Raw genomic sequence first — 15,132 nt, 5'->3', positions numbered from 1 at the left:
CAGTGCCTCCGCCCATGAACTGCGTCCAAGGAGTGGATTCTAGGAGCATCCTCTGGGGTGCCAGCCAGGAGAACCCCAGGTGGCAGTGGCTGGGCAAAACAGAGTGGGGAGAGGGACTGGGGGAGGATGGATTTGCCAGGCACAGACCCCTCTTGGTTAGACCCTCGTCTCCCGTGGGCAGATCTCAGGATAGACTGGAAAACTGGAAAATGCCCACCTGATGGTTAAGCGGTGAAGGCCTAGAGAGAATGAGGGGAAAGTGGACTCAGGAGGTGGAGAGATGTCCCCAGGGGATCTTTGATAACCTTGGGTCCCCTCTTCCCTGGAGAAAGAAAGCCAGCCCCTGGGAGCAAGGGCATCCCTTGCAGTTCGTGGAAAGCCCACACTTGACATATTGATGTGCCCAGCAAGGGAGGCCAGGGCTGCCCTGGGCCAGGGCTGTGGAGGGGTCCAGTCAGCGAGACAAGTAAGGAGCAGGAAGGGCCTGCCAGGGGTGATGCGGGATCACCAGAATCTCTCCCTGCACAGGCTGGGGTGATCAGACAGGGGTGGGACTAGGGCAGAAAAGTACAAACACAAAACAGCCACCACCCCAAGTACCCTTGGCTATGGATTTTGCCCCTAGGTCAAGTGCATGCCACATGGATGACTGAAATTGAGGTGTGTGTGTGTGTGTGTGTGTGTGTGTGTGTGTGTGTGTGACTTCCACCAGGAATGTCTGGAGAATGGGGAGGATTGAGAACAAGAAGTGCGCTCCAGTGTGAGGCATTGTTTGGAGGCCTGAAGGTGGGGGTCACTCATCCACCAACCCTGCCCCGCCTGAGCCCAGGTGCCTGGAAGGATTCACAAGTCCCAGTGCCGGGAACCCAGTTTTGCTGAACTTTGCAGGCTCCTTTCTCACCTTAGGGCACTCACCGAGCTCCACCTGGCAAGACCAGGCATCACATCGGTACGCGCCAGCGTCCTCGTCAGATGCTCAGTCTCGCTCCCAAGCACCCAAATCTACTGCACTGGGGGAGTTGCAGGATGCGCGTGCCTACCCGATTTTCCAGCCCCCACCCCAGTCTCGGGGACCCCACCCTCAAGGGCAAGAATGCAGAGGAAATCCTCCAGGAGGCTCAGCGCCGGGGCAGCAGCCCGCGTGGAAGCGGCCTGGGACAGGCAAGCCCAAGAGTCCAGCCCGGGAAGTCGGGGCTCAGCCTCCTGCAGGTCCTTGGTTTTGGAAGGAGCGAAGAGAGCGGCTGCAGGCAGACAGCGGCTGCGGAGCGGACCTCTCTCTTCCAGCAGATGCCTGGGGGATGGGGAGCCCGGGGAAGGGGGCTCGAGCAGGGATTGTATCCCGCCCCCTGCACCCCAGCCCGTGGTACGGCTTTAAAATCCTGCGGAGTTTGTCATAGGCCGGCCTCACCACGCATGCGCATACGCAAAGTTGAGTTTTCTCTCCCCCCCTTTCCCTCTCTAGCTTCAGTAGAATGGCTGCTAATACTATTGACCCTGCAATTGGAGCTTCAACATGGGCTTTTGGCAGTCATAGGTGGAGGCCGTATAGGGGTATTTTTACCATAAATGCTATTATGTATGCTAACCATAAAAGCGAGTCGCCTCAGATGTGGGTTGACGAGTCAATTCAATATTGAGCTAATAATAAGTTTAGTGAGCCTAGAGTAGTCTGGGTATAAATCAGGGCAACTAATAGGGGTAGTGACCCGGCAAGGGTGTAGAAGAGAAAGTAAATTCCGGCGTTTAGTCTCCGGGCCCTCGACCGCCCGCCCGCCCGCTCTCCCGCCCCTCGGGCCCGGGCGCCAAACGAGGAGGTGGGCAGCCCCGCCGGCCATGGACCTCCGGAGCTGAACAGCCGCCGCGGAGCCCCTCGCCCCTCCCCAGCCCCACGCCCTCGGTGCCCTCGCTTCGCGTCGCCCTTCGCCCTGGAAAGGCGGGGGAACGAGGGGGATTAACCCGAAGAGAGAAAGAAGGGGGTGGGGAGGGGAGAGCCCGTGTCTCCCCTGGGGCGATCGCCCCCCGAAACCACCGCACGGCAGAACGTCCGGGGACGACTACCCAGTTGGCGCTCCCTTTTTGCCAAACCCTAAAATGAAAGGACAAAAGTTGGCGCTGACTCTTACAGCTCGGATGGCGACTTGTGCGTTTTCAGCGGCATCTCCCGGAGAAAAAACCGTGCGCGCCTGATTGTTCTGGGGCCCCAAAGCTGCAGAGTGTGTGTGTGTGTGTGTGTGTGTGTGTGTGTGTGTGTGTGTTTGAGTGTGTGTCTGTGTGTACACAGACGTCCGCACACTCGCGGCCCCAGGATCAGCGCCTGGAAGCAGACTTTTCGGCCACAGACTTGGAGAGGAGGAGCTGGAGATCAGGAGGGCGTGAGCCGCCAGGAGTTTGCAGAATCCGTGGTGTGAATGAACTGGGGGCACCTGGGCGCACGGATCACCCCCCCTTTCGCCTCAGGCCATAGTTGAGTAGTGGGGCATTTTTTTTTCACCCTCTTGTGAAGAATTTTTTTTATTATTTGTTGTAAAGTCTTTTGCACAATCACGCCCACATTTGGGGTTGGAAAGCCCTAATTACCGCCGTCGCTGATGGACGTTGGAGAGGGAGCGCCTCGCCGCGGAACAGTCGCCTGCGCGCCCTCGCCGGACCCGCGGCTCCCTTGTTGCGCCCCGGCCCGGCTCAGTCTCTGCTGCGGGTCGCGGCGCTTCCGCGCCCCCTCGGATCCCGGGCGCATCCCAGCGCTGCTCAGGCTCGGGCCCCCAGACCCGGGCTCCAGGAACCGCTTCGGCTCCGATTCCCTGCGCCTGCGGGACGCGCCCAGTGGGAGCCCGCAGCTCTGCGTCGGATCGTCCCCCCAGGCTTAACCGGCCGCTCCGCTTGGATTCCTCTGCTGCCCTTGCTCTGGTGGCGACTTCCTCTTCGGGCCCCCTCCCCCTCGCCATGAAGGTAGGTGTTCTTTGCTCCTCCGACGCTCGCCACTTTTTTTTACCTTTACTTTTTTTTCTTATGGAAGTTAACTGAATCCCCCTCCTCCCCAACCCCCACTATCCCTTCCTATTCCTCCATTTCTCCTTTCGCCTCGAGAGAATGGAACTCCCGCGGGGCTGGCAGGGACCCCTACCCTTCGCCCCCCACCCCCTGCGCACTACCTCTGTCTCCCTGAGACCTCTTCTTGTCTCACCAAACGTTCTGTAAGCCTTTTCGACTTTGGAGAAAGGGTTACTAAGAGCCAAGGCAGAAAAAACAGTGCGGTTCACAGACGACTTGACTTCCCTTTGGCCCTGAGAAACTCGAGTGTACTTACTATGTATATTTCAGTAACAGGATAATGATTCAATTCAACAAATATTTACCAAGTGCCCACTGCGCGGGCACCGAGGAGGTGTGTGGCCAGGGCTTGGAAAGGGGAAGTGGCCTCCTTGGTTGGGAGACTGGGCAGCCGGACTAGGGGCCAGCTGCTCCAGAGAAGCGCACCCCTCGCCCCCTGTAGCCAGAGAGCTGGCCAGGTTGCAGGCTCGTCCTGGCCAGGGAACCCTAGTGCCTCAGGCCCTGTACCTTTAAGAGTGCCTGGCGGGGGGCCAGTGCGCACCCCGGCTTGGGGAGCAGGGTCGCGTTATTAGCATTATTAGCCGCCACTGGGTGAGCTGGGCACTTAGCGGCGGTGCTGGGGGCGGGGAGTCCTGGCGGTGGTGGCTCTAATCCCGTCCGCAGGGAAATCGCGCCCAGGCCCCCTGCGCGGAATCCGCCTTGTCCTTTGGAAACATTTGGGCCTCTGGGTTGGGAGAGCAGGCGGGGGGCAGTTTGTGAACTCTTGTTTGTTTTAATTGTCAGTTGTATGTTAAAGCCGAGTCACACACTCCGAGGGTCACCGAGAGTTCACTTTTAGGAAAAGTTAACATTTCTTCCTGCAATATAACTTGCTATTTTTTTCAAATAACTTTTCCTCTCTCTGTCCCCCAAGCTTCTATCCTTCCATTTTTGGTGATCTCTCCCATTTTCAGTTTTCCAGAAAATAAGGTTGAAATTGGAATGAGGATGTTTCCTAAAAGCAAGCAAATTCTCCCTCCCGAAAAAAAGGTTTTAAAAACCCGCAAACCGGGAGACCCCCGCGGCCTGGTTTTACTTTCTAAACCTAGTCCGGCATGGGGCCCCTTCTCCTCTCGTCTTTCTTTAAATGGACAACTCGCTGTTTGGAAGTCGTTTGTAGCCAGCGGTGCGATCACACCTCCTCAGCCCCTTGCCCTGCCGCCAACGCTCTCTGTGGCTCAGCCAGATGCGGAGATTTAGTTTCTAGCAGCCTCTGCCAGGGGAGTTCCGAGAGGGTAATGCTGAGAGCGCGCAGACGATGGAGAGGCAGCGGAATTGTGTGTCCGAGTGTGTGGGTTTGTGTCCTGCGTGTGTGGGAGAAGTAAAAGGTCAGTTGTTCTTGGGTGTACTAGCCTTAGTCCCGCACCGCCCCACAAAGGAGAACCCTCCCTCCCCTCCGGAAGGCCGACCCAAGACTCTCTGGCCATTTCCCTCCCCTCATTGGAGCGCTCCAGTGCACAAGGGGTTAGCACCGTGCGCCGGGAGCTCAGCTTTTCCCGCAGTCTTTTCTTCCCTGCCGTGCGGTGCCGGCTGCCCCCTGTTGGCTGCCTTGAGGTAGGACACCTCAGATTCAGTTCGGTGGGGCCAGTGGGTTCGCCTCTAGCTCCCACCTCTGGCTGCGCACATTCTATCCCACTCTCTCAGGGGAGGGCCGCTCAGAGGCCCCCAGAGGACCCGCTGCGCTGCGCTGCGCCGCCACCGCAATGCGGAAGAGGCCAAGGGCACGACCCAGCAAACGGGGCTCGGGCGAGTGGAGCAAGAGCTGGTACCTCTTCTCCAGGGCGTTGGAACAAGAGCGTTGCCCTCTAGGAGGCCTCGGGGGGTCTGGTCTTGGCGCTCTCACCAATTTCCTCTGTAATCGAGGACAAGTGTTGCTTTCTCTGGTCCTCAGTTTCTTGTCTATTAAAAAGTGCAGTTGAAACTGCCTCTGAAGGGAGGTTGGTGGGGGTTGAACTGATGCTTAATTTTCTTTCTCCTTCCACCGGACTCTGCTCTTCCTCTGGATAAAGTTGAGAGCCTGTGCTGAGAGTTAGACATTTCATGTGAGAAGGTAGGAGTGGTGTGTGTGTGTGTGTGTGTGTGTGTGTGTGTGTGTGTGAGGGAGGGGGTTGAGGTCTGGAGAGCCTTGTCCCGGGGGTGGACGACTGAAGGCAGGGAACAGAAAGAACTAGACTTGGCTACTATACCTCCCTTAGAGACCCCTTGCTACTGGACCTGCTGTTGGTTTTGAGTCAGGGCGATCACAGGCTGCTCACGTTCCTTGCAATGATTTGGGCTCTGAAAGCTCCCTACACCCTCTCTACCCCCCACCCCATCCCGCCACAGCGCTGTGGATATGTCCTGGCAACACTGGGCGGCCGCAGCCCCCCCCCCCCCAGGCTAGAGGCATGGGGGAGCGCTGGCTCCTTGTTTGCTCCCCCAAAGCGGACCTCCTATCAGCCTTGACCGGCTCATCCTCCCCTCCCCTCCCCTCCCACTTCTCTTGGCGTTCCCGAAGCAGGACAGCCCAACACAACAATCGAGTTTTTCTCCCGCAGTTTTCTCCATCTTTCTCCTTGCTTCGGGGAGAGATCACATCGGGGAAAATACGTTTTATTTCCCACCAAGAACTGTGATTCTTGGAGTTTCCTACCGCTTTCGACACCGTGAGTCCAGGTCAAACTCACTTCCTCCAAGTTGGTCTCCCTCATCATTTCCACTTCCAGCGACTTTTTTGGGGCGGGGGGGTGAGGGGGGGACCGGGACGCAAAGAGCCTGGTGGAAGGGGATGCCCAAACTGAGTGAGGCAGCGCCAGTGGCCGAGGGTCGGGGATGTTCGCCCTGCCTTTGTGGAACTTTCTTTTTAGGGGCGGCGGGCGGAGGACTCTCGGAGGTTTGCGAGTGCGTCGCAGTGCTTTCCCCGGCACGCGAACCTTTTCCAAACAGCTTGCTGGTTTCCTCTCTCCTACCTCCTATCACTCCACGCCCGCAACCCAGTTGAAAAGAAGGGTTAGGAACACCTTTAATCTAATGGGAAAGCTTTGGATGAGAGACAGAATAAGCAGCCGCTACAATTCGCTGCTCTGGGCTGGAAACAAGGGCGCGCTGCCTTTCTCACCCCCAACCTCCCCCCTCCCCTTCGCTAGAAACTCTCAAATGCACCCTCCTTCCCACCCCACACAGGGAACAGGTTCCGAGGTCCTCACAAAGTCGGCTTTCCCGGGCCCTGAACGCTTTTGAAAACCTTTAGTCCCTTTTTGGTAAACTTAGCTTCTGCCTAGAAGTTTTGGTTCGCCCTCGCTCGGTGTACCAGTCTCCGGAGAGGTCTCCTTTCGTACTGTCTTTTCGGATCAGATCTCTTCGTAAACAAGGCAGGGGTGTTTACCCAACAGAGTCCATGTATTTCTTAGTGAGTTCGCTGTAGGTTCCTTACATGTTTCAAACTCGAGGGGCCTTTTCTGGGCTGCTCGGGGTTTGGATGGGGAAGAGGGCCAAGGTGTTTCCGGGCAAGCGCGCGGGGTTAAGTGGCGACGCGACTCGCCCGGCTCTCCTGCGGATCCCCTTGGGGACACCTTTGGCTGACCCCCAGCCTGGAGCTGGGGAGACCCGGCTGGCAGAGGCCCAGTGACCCACTACCAGTGGGCCCCAGCTCTGGGACTAGGTGGACTTTTCTCGGGGTCGTCGGCCGAGAGTGGGTTCGGTTGTGTGGCTTCCCCTCTAACAAAGAGATCCCCTGTAATCCGCCGAATCTGTTATCAATTTCTCCGCCGCCCGCGCCCCGCCCCGCGCGCCCCGCCCGTCGGGAAGCTCGGAAGGTGCGCGTGGCCAGCAGCGACCAGCGCCGCCGTCTGGGAAGCACATTGGAGCCGGTGTATCGGTGCACGCGTGTGAGTGTGTGCGAGTGCGTGAGTGTGATCGTGCAGGAGTGTACGCGCGCGCGGCCAAGGCCGCCTATGGGGAGAGTCGGCTTTGCAGCAGGGGCTGCGCGCGCGAAGGCAGACCTCGCAGCCCACCCCCCTCCCCTGGAGGAAACTTGACACTTCGGGCGGCGGGCGGGGGTGGGGAGGGAGCCGAAGGCTTCTCTCCACGGCTGGGGAAACCCCAGGTTTCTATTCTCTGGGATGCGCCCCCAGCTCCAAGGCGTTTGGAGGACTAGTGTGCCGCGGGCGCTGGAGCCCTGGTTAGCGGGCACCGGGGACACATAAGCATTTCCTCTCGAAGAAGCCCCGAGGTGTCCCGGCCGGAGGGGCGGCTGGCCAAGAAAAGCCGTGGCAAGCTTCTGAGCCCCTTCGTGTTTCCTAAGCTGCCTAGGTCCCCTCAGTCCCTTCTGTCGCCTGGAAGAGGCTCACCCGTCCTTTCCTGAGGAAGGGGGTCCCCGGGGAGCTGCGGGAAGCGCAGCGCGTCCGGGTTAAACTGATCAGAGATGTAAAAGGGGATTTTGGAAACCTGCTCCTCCCTCCCGCAGCCGCCACCGCTTTGCTCCGCTGCCGCCTGCAGGTGGAGAAGTCACCCGTGGGGAGGAAGGGCAGCGGGAGCTTCCAAGGCCGCCCCTGCCCCGACATTCTTGACGACTGGAACCTTCGCCGCCAGGCCCTCTGCGCCCTGGAACCGGGGGTCTCCACCGAGGCGCCCGAGCCTGCGCATCTCTGGCCCCGTCGGGGGGGCTCGCTGGAACCAGCTCCGGCCTCAATCTGCACCCTCACCGTTCAGAACTGACCCAACCGAGTCTTAATTGGGCTGGAGGGGGGTGTGGGGGGCGGTGGCGGTGTTCCAAGGCCAGGCTCAAGGTGCCGCGATGGCGAAGTGGCGGACAACTCCGACCAGGACCGAAGGAAACTGGAGTCCCCCTTGGCTTCCTTTCCCCCGGCTCCTAGGCAGCTGCCAGGAGTGGGGACGGGAGGGTCGGGATGGAGAGTGAAAAAGAATTTGGAGGAGGATGGTGGGGAGAGCAGGGCAGGGGTCCCGGCCAAGTACGACGGGACCCAGATCCCTCCTTTCCTCTGGGGTGCCTTCCTTTCGCTAGAGTACGCGGAGTCCCAGGGAGCGCCCTGTTTTCTGGATTCCTTGGTTGGGAGAGCAGATCTCTCTCCCTCTCTCCATTGATTCCTGCGCCCCCCAGCTCCTTCCTCCAGCTCCAATCTGGCGGAGGAGCGTCCTAAGGAAAACCAGGCTGCCCTCCCCCCTCTGGAAGTGGCTTCGCCCAAAGCGGCCCGTAAACTGATTATGAAACATACGATGTTAATTCAGAGCCGCATTTCCCAGCTGGGCACTTTCTCGCGCGCCGCTCCCCCGGGCCTCGCCCCCCACCCCCTGCCCTTCCCTCCCGCGTCCTGCCCCCACCCCCACCCCCGCGCCGGCCACCCCGCCTCCTCCGCAGCCGCCGGCGGGCGCGCTCCACTCTCCTCCGCGCTCCTCTCGCCCTTGGAATGAATTCCGGCTCCACTTGTCGCTCGGCCCAGGTCGGGGAGAGGACGAGGGTGGCGGCGGGGGTCCCAAGTGAATTCCCACGGAGGGACCTAGCACTGTGCGCACTAGAGGGGAGCGAGGGGGTGCGGGACACGAGCGAGCAGGAAGGAGGCAGCGCCTGGCACCCGGGCTTTGACTCCACAGCCTTGAGACATGTTTGTAATCGCTGGCGTGCCCCGCGCGCAGGATCCCAGAGAAATCAGATTTCCTGGTGAGGTTGCGTGGGTGGATTAATTTGGAAAAAAGAAACTGCCTATATCTTCTCATCAAACAACTCACGGAGGAGAAGCGCAGTCCATCGACAGTAGACCTAAGAGACCCGGATGCTTCCGTTGTTTAAACTTTTGAGCTGGGAAATTATCTGAGAGGCAATAAACATCTGCTCCTTTCTTCCCTCTCCAGAAGTCCACTGGAATATTAAGCCCAGGAGTTGCTTTGGGGACGGCTGGAAGTGCCATGTCTTCCAAGTTCTTCCTAATGGCTTTGGCCATATTTTTCTCCTTCGCCCAGGTTGTAATAGAAGCCAATTCTTGGTGGTAAGTTCATTCTATGTGCATATATTTTTTTAAAAAAAGATACATTTGTAGGATGCTGCGATATTTAAAGCTAAATCACGAGTTTGGGTGCATTTATCTAATACACATATAATACATTTTTTTTATTTGCATGTATTTTTAAATAAGAACTTTCTTTTCAGTTGCTAATATTGGTAAGCTTATCTTGAGCTCCCTAGGGAATCAGAGCTTATAAAGCTAGGCCTTTTTCTATGAGGCCCTTGTTCAGATGTGTGCTCCTAGCACATCATATCATAAAAGGGAACCAAAAGTCACTTCTCTAATCACCGAAAGCCTATCTATAAATTTTACGTTTTGCCACCTCTAGGTAGTAAAAGTGAGTTCCAGCTTTTATTTTTTCTGTCACTTGAGGTTATTAACCTTCAGGGTCTACTGTAGGGAGAGTTCTAGGAAGACAGCTGAACTTCAAGTCGAGAAGTATTTGGGCTCAAAATTCGGTCAAGAAAAGGTGAACTTGAAGTAGTCCAATGGCCCTGACTGAGAGGGTTTCTTTCTGGCAGGGCCCTGGAAGATAGGCTGCAGTATATCCAGAGGATTATTTTTGACGGCGTTCTGGATATTTTTCCCTGTGAATGAGCAGTGTTTTTCTGACTGTCAAACATGACTGCTGTTCACTGGATACCCTGTCTTGGGTCCTTCACAATCATATATAAGGAGCCCTTTTAAGCTGTCCAGAGCCTGGTGAAGTTTCTCCGGTCTACATACTTGTCCCACTGTTCTTCCATCAGTCAAAAGGAGCTGCTCTCTGCCACCCGTGTCTAATTGTGTCTACTTTCCTCGGCATTCATACATTTTTTCAAGGCAGATCGGTCCAATTGGTGGGGCAGAGTGAGTCACTTTCTCTAAAGTCAGAGATTTGTCCCGAAACCGCTGTGTACCTCTTTTCTGAGTGGGTTTCGGAAATACTGGCTCAGGTATATGGCAGGGGTAGGGCCAAGGAAGGGAGTTAAAAACTGAGGGGCCAGATGGCGGGATGGGGACTACACAATACCTCCGTTTTCTGAGCGGAGCTGAAACAGAGGAGTTTTATGAAGCCCTTCTCCTACTTTGTCATGAGGACAAGCAGGAGAGAAAAGCATCTGTGTGCTTAGAACTATGTCTTGCTGACATGCTTTCTGGGGGCCCACCTCGAGTTCACGTAAATCTTAAAGGCACATCTCCCCCCCCACCCTTTTCCAGGTCGCTAGGTATGAATAACCCTGTTCAGATGTCAGAAGTATATATCATAGGAGCACAGCCTCTCTGCAGCCAGCTGGCAGGACTCTCTCAAGGACAGAAGAAACTCTGCCACTTGTACCAGGACCACATGCAGTACATTGGTGAAGGCGCAAAGACGGGCATCAAAGAATGCCAGTATCAGTTCCGGCATCGGCGATGGAACTGCAGCACTGTGGACAACACCTCCGTGTTTGGCAGGGTTATGCAGATAGGTAGGAGACCACTTAACATATTTTAAAATTATATATATATATATATATATATATATATATATATATATATATAAACTTTTCTCCTAGAAAAAGTCCTTAGTGGTTACTGACCAGCCTGATCCCCAGGGAATCTTCCAGCAGAATAGTGACTTGGGGATTTGTGTCCTTATTGCTACCTGTGTTAATTCCTGTTCCCACACTCCTCTTTTACCTTCTGGACTTACTTCACCCAATCAGGAAGGGAGCATCTAAGACGCCATTATTTTTTCTGAACGTGTAATTTTTTTTAAAGAAACATTTTGGTTACAATAGAAGCAGCACGCTTATTTTGGTTTCTCAAAAGTAGAGGAGGAAAGCTGAGTCAGTGATACTCTTTTAAGCTCCAAAACTCTTTTAACTGTTAACGGTTTTCTAACGTAAGCCACAATTCACATGGCCCAAGCAGCAAACTAAATATTGTCCTCTTTCAGAATGCTGGGTGTGTTGGAAATGAATCAGGTTCTAATTTTCCTAATATAGATAGGCCCTGAGGCTATAGAGATCTATATGTTAAAAGCTTTCTTTTTAGTTCCTGAAAGAATTTTAATGAGAAATGGTCCAATTTACATTTGCGATTTTGGCAATTGATATAAAAGCGCATCCTTCATTCAGACCTCAGCCTAGCAACTTAAAAGAAAAAGTTCAATTGTATCACTCACAATCCAATTCTTTCTTTTAAATATGTTGTTGAACTTGTTGTTCCATTCAGGGAGGAGATGGCATTAAAACTGGACAAAAGGCAAAGAATTTGACACATCAGCTTACCTCTGGTTTGGTTTAATAGCACAGAGCACTCTCTGACAGACTAGGTCCTGTGTGCATTTTCTAGTGTGACTATTTTAGGTTTCTTTTCTTTTATGCAAAACAAGCCCTTATAATTAATATGACTGCAGTCACTCCTAAAATAAGAAGCAATTTATCAAAGCAATTAACTGTTTATACTGACTGAAGATAAAAAGTTGGTTTAATATCCATCACGGATGGATAAAATGCTTTTTTAAAAAAAACCCTGAAAAGTGCATTCATTGAGAACAAAAAAGAGTTGTCAGTGGATGTTTGAGCCAAGCGGCTTCATAAACTAAAATAATACAGGTCTGGAAGCCAGTCCTCTAACTGAATGGGGAAATGGTCTGAAGCCCCAGCCTGCAAAGTTTCTTAGGGCTTTGTCCTTCCTGTTAATGATTAAAATGTGCTAATGTATATGCTGGATCAGGAGCCCGGAGTTCAGCCTCAGGAACACAGTAGTTTTCCCTGAATATAGGCTGCCTTATGTAGGTAACAGGGCGTGTGGTGGAGATTCAACTCCCCTGCATTTTGATATTGGGAGTGAACTAAACACTTCTACTTAAAGTTCTTTCCGAATGGCATGTTGTCAGCCTTCCCCCCTGACCTTTGCTTACAGAGTGCCCCGAAACTGCCTTCCTCTCAAACTGTGGGGCCACTTTTTCACAAGAATATGAGTTAGCAAAAAAATCACACACCTCTGATGGTAACCAGAAAGGAAAACAGCAGTTGGAACTGTTTTTCTGTGTAGTCACTGGAACACAGCTTTGATTTAAGATCCTCTTCTTGTCTTTATATGTAGCCTGCTTTGGGCCAAAATGTTCAGAATAAGCTATCATTTGCTAAGTGGATTTGAGTTCTGCTGGAGATTTATTTAAAATGTGGTCCAAGATTCAAAGAGCCTACTTCCTCGGGGAACAAGCAGAACCCTTGTACAAAGGCCTATATTTAATTGTCCCTTGCAAGTACGCTCTCTGGTCCTCAGCTGTGTGGTACTGTCTGTCTGGGTCCATGGGAAGTGGGTGGGACAGCCTCTGAGATAGGATCTCCAAGTCAGCTGCTGTTCTGGGAGGATGCCTTGTCTCCCTTGCCAACAGTTCCCCAGGTGCCTGGGGTCTCAGGGCAGAAAGCTGCTGTTGGGTGGCTTGTGTTACAGCACCAACAGGGCTCTCTCTCTCTCTCTCTCTCTCTCTCTCTCTCTCTCTCTCTCTCTCTCTCAACTCTCAAATTTAAAATATATTTGGAGAGAAGAAAAACCAAAATAGCTTTTGGTGGAACAGGAACATGGACCCAACATCAGTGGGAAAGTGACTTAGTTTTCACTTTTCCATTTAAGGGTACCTTGGGAGGGAATGTGCAGAGCACCTTTAAGAATGAAAGGTGTGTGTGTGTGTGTGTGTGTGTGTGTGTGTGTGTGTGTGTGTTTGCCTGCTCCAAAGCACTTGGGACATCAGGGACATGGAGAGCAATTCTTGTCCGTGAGAATCTGACCCTGCCATGGGGCCCATGTCTGAGAAACTCGGGGCTGCCTCTTCCAGCCCCCTCCTCAGCTCATTTTTCTAGGGTACCAATGGCCTCGGAGGCACTGTACACAATCGCCTGGTGAAGGGCCCACTCTTCATTTGGGAAACTTCCTCATTTTTCATCATGCTACCCTTTCTCCCAGCCTTTGTCTCCGTCTCTTCTTTGTTTCCATGCTGTGAAAAGATATGTCAGGAAGGCACCATTTTTAAGGAGTGTGAGGATGGGAGAGGGTGTAGGTTCACAGGGAGGGAAAGCCAGGAGAGGCAGCAGTATTCCATCCAGGAAGACTGTAGCCGCAGGCTATTAGCCAAAGAGCCCCTTTCAAACCCACGTTTTCCCTGCAGTGACCACTTAGCTCAGAGACTTCTACCAGGTTCGTATTCTGGGGCAAAAAAGGAAATGCTCAAGATAGACTTGTGAAACAAGCAGCATGATTGTGTTTGGTATAAAAGACCTTTTATGCTTTGTATACTCACAAGACAGGGTCTGACTTTCCGTATCTCTGAAGGATTGTTTATCTCCTCTTCCTCTAGCTACCTCTTTATTCCACAAGCCTCCCATCCAGGGCCACAGCATTTTCTGTATTATGTGTTCATCCTTAAATAACTCCCTAGAATCTATCTTCCCTCCTCATTTCTCTCCACTCCCTCCCATGTTCTCTGCCTCACTAATTCCAGCAAGATAGATGTCACACCCCACAGGAACTTTCTGGATCCTCCTGCCAACCACCAGCACACGCCTCAAGTTATTCATTTTTAAAATGTGGGAGGGAAGGTCTGTGGTAAATGGGAACCATCGCCATTCCTGGAGGGGGTGGGGGTGGGGTCAGCAAGGGCCCTGGATGGAGTTGGAGCAGACGTCCAAGGAAAAGGATGGGTCCTTGAATGGGCACAGACATCCCCCTGCAGAAGGCTGGGGCTGAGTTGTATTGCCACCCCGCTCTGCTCCCCACAAAACACTGTTAGCAAGCACTTGCAGTGCGGGAGAAACAGATTCCGGTACAGGGATTTTAGTGTAGGGAGGGGCTCCCTCCCAGGTTTCTAGTTCAATACTCTGATTTTATAGTTGAGGAAAGTGAGACCCCCTCATCTTACCCCCAGACCCAGCTTCAGCTGGCCTGGTGTTAACCCTTTCTCCCTCATAGTACAGATTTTTATCAAGTGGCTCCTGTTATGCGTAGAAATGTCTTCACGTACAAGTGGAGGTGAAGGCAGTCTGTGATGACCTCCGTGTTCCTCCTGACACACAGGGCCCCTGTTTTACAGGGGGAAAGTCTTTGCAAGCTTTAGGGGAGGGGAAACTTGTTTCTGCTCTCAGGTTCGTATATTCTTTACAAGTGTTGGGGGAGAAGAAGCTTTTTTGGTCTTTTCCCTTGAGGTTGTGCTTTTGTCTTCTTGCTGTCATTCGAACACTGAGGGATGGGCTGTCAGGGAGTTGCACTGAAGCCCAGCAGGCTGTTTTCATAGTAGGCACTCACCTAGAATGAGAAGTATCAGTCCAGTCAGCTTGGCATTGAAAAAGAAGCGGCTCATTTATAACTGTCTAGGGATCGGTTTAGAAAATGTCCATTGGGAAAGTCTAGAACAGTGATGGCGAACCTATGACACGTGAACTCATTTTTTTGGTTGATTTTTCTTTGTTAAATGGCATTTAAATATATAAAATAAATATCAACAATATAAGTCTTTGTTTTACTATGGTTGCAAATATCAAAAAACTTCTATATGTGACACGGCACCAGAGTTAAGTTAGGGTTTTTTCAAAATGCTGACACGCCGAGCTCAAAGGGTTCGCCATCACTGGTCTAGAACCTCATCCTGAGACACACTTAGTGCTGCATGAGGGCTAGGCAACAAGCAGCAGCAGGAGGGGAAGTGAGCTAGAACCAGCGTGGCCACAGTGTGGCTGCTGCAGAGGCTGCCATGCACTGAGGCCTCACACTTTCCGAGGCTCCAAGCCTGGCAACTGCTAGGCGCCTGCATGTGAAAATAATACAAACATTAACATGTATGTAAGGAAGTCTACCCAGATTCTGAGTTTCCCCTCAATGACTTCTTTCTTGTGCATTTTTGGAAATAAGAAGTTTCCAATATTTTAAAAAAGAGTTGGAGAGAAAATCGGGCCAGCACTGTCTAGAATCCTGCCTTTGGCTCTGAAAGGCAAGAGCGCAGGTATCGGGGACCTGCTACGCCTTTGTTATTTGTTGCTGCTGGGTTATTTGTTATTATTTGGGGGAAATCACGGGGGGG

The 15,132-nt window shown here is 53.1% G+C and overlaps 1 protein-coding gene across 1 annotated transcript in view; it reads left to right on the top strand.

Moving 5' to 3' along the window:
- The first annotated feature begins 2,499 nt into the window (after positions 1–2,499).
- Positions 2,500–15,132, top strand: part of WNT5A (Wnt family member 5A) — an 18,460-nt gene continuing 5,827 nt past the window's right edge. The window contains exons 1-3 of the mRNA XM_023755750.1: positions 2,500–2,946; positions 8,935–9,068; positions 10,287–10,537. Of these exons, the coding sequence (XP_023611518.1) occupies positions 2,941–2,946; positions 8,935–9,068; positions 10,287–10,537 (391 nt within the window). The 5' untranslated portion in view covers positions 2,500–2,940. The remainder of the gene's footprint in view (positions 2,947–8,934; positions 9,069–10,286; positions 10,538–15,132) is intronic.

This window comes from Myotis lucifugus, unplaced genomic scaffold, assembly GCF_000147115.1.
Source record: "Myotis lucifugus unplaced genomic scaffold, Myoluc2.0 scaffold_83, whole genome shotgun sequence".
In the NCBI taxonomy this organism is placed as follows: Eukaryota; Metazoa; Chordata; class Mammalia; order Chiroptera; family Vespertilionidae; genus Myotis; species Myotis lucifugus.
This window is presented reverse-complemented; position numbering and strand designations above follow the sequence as displayed.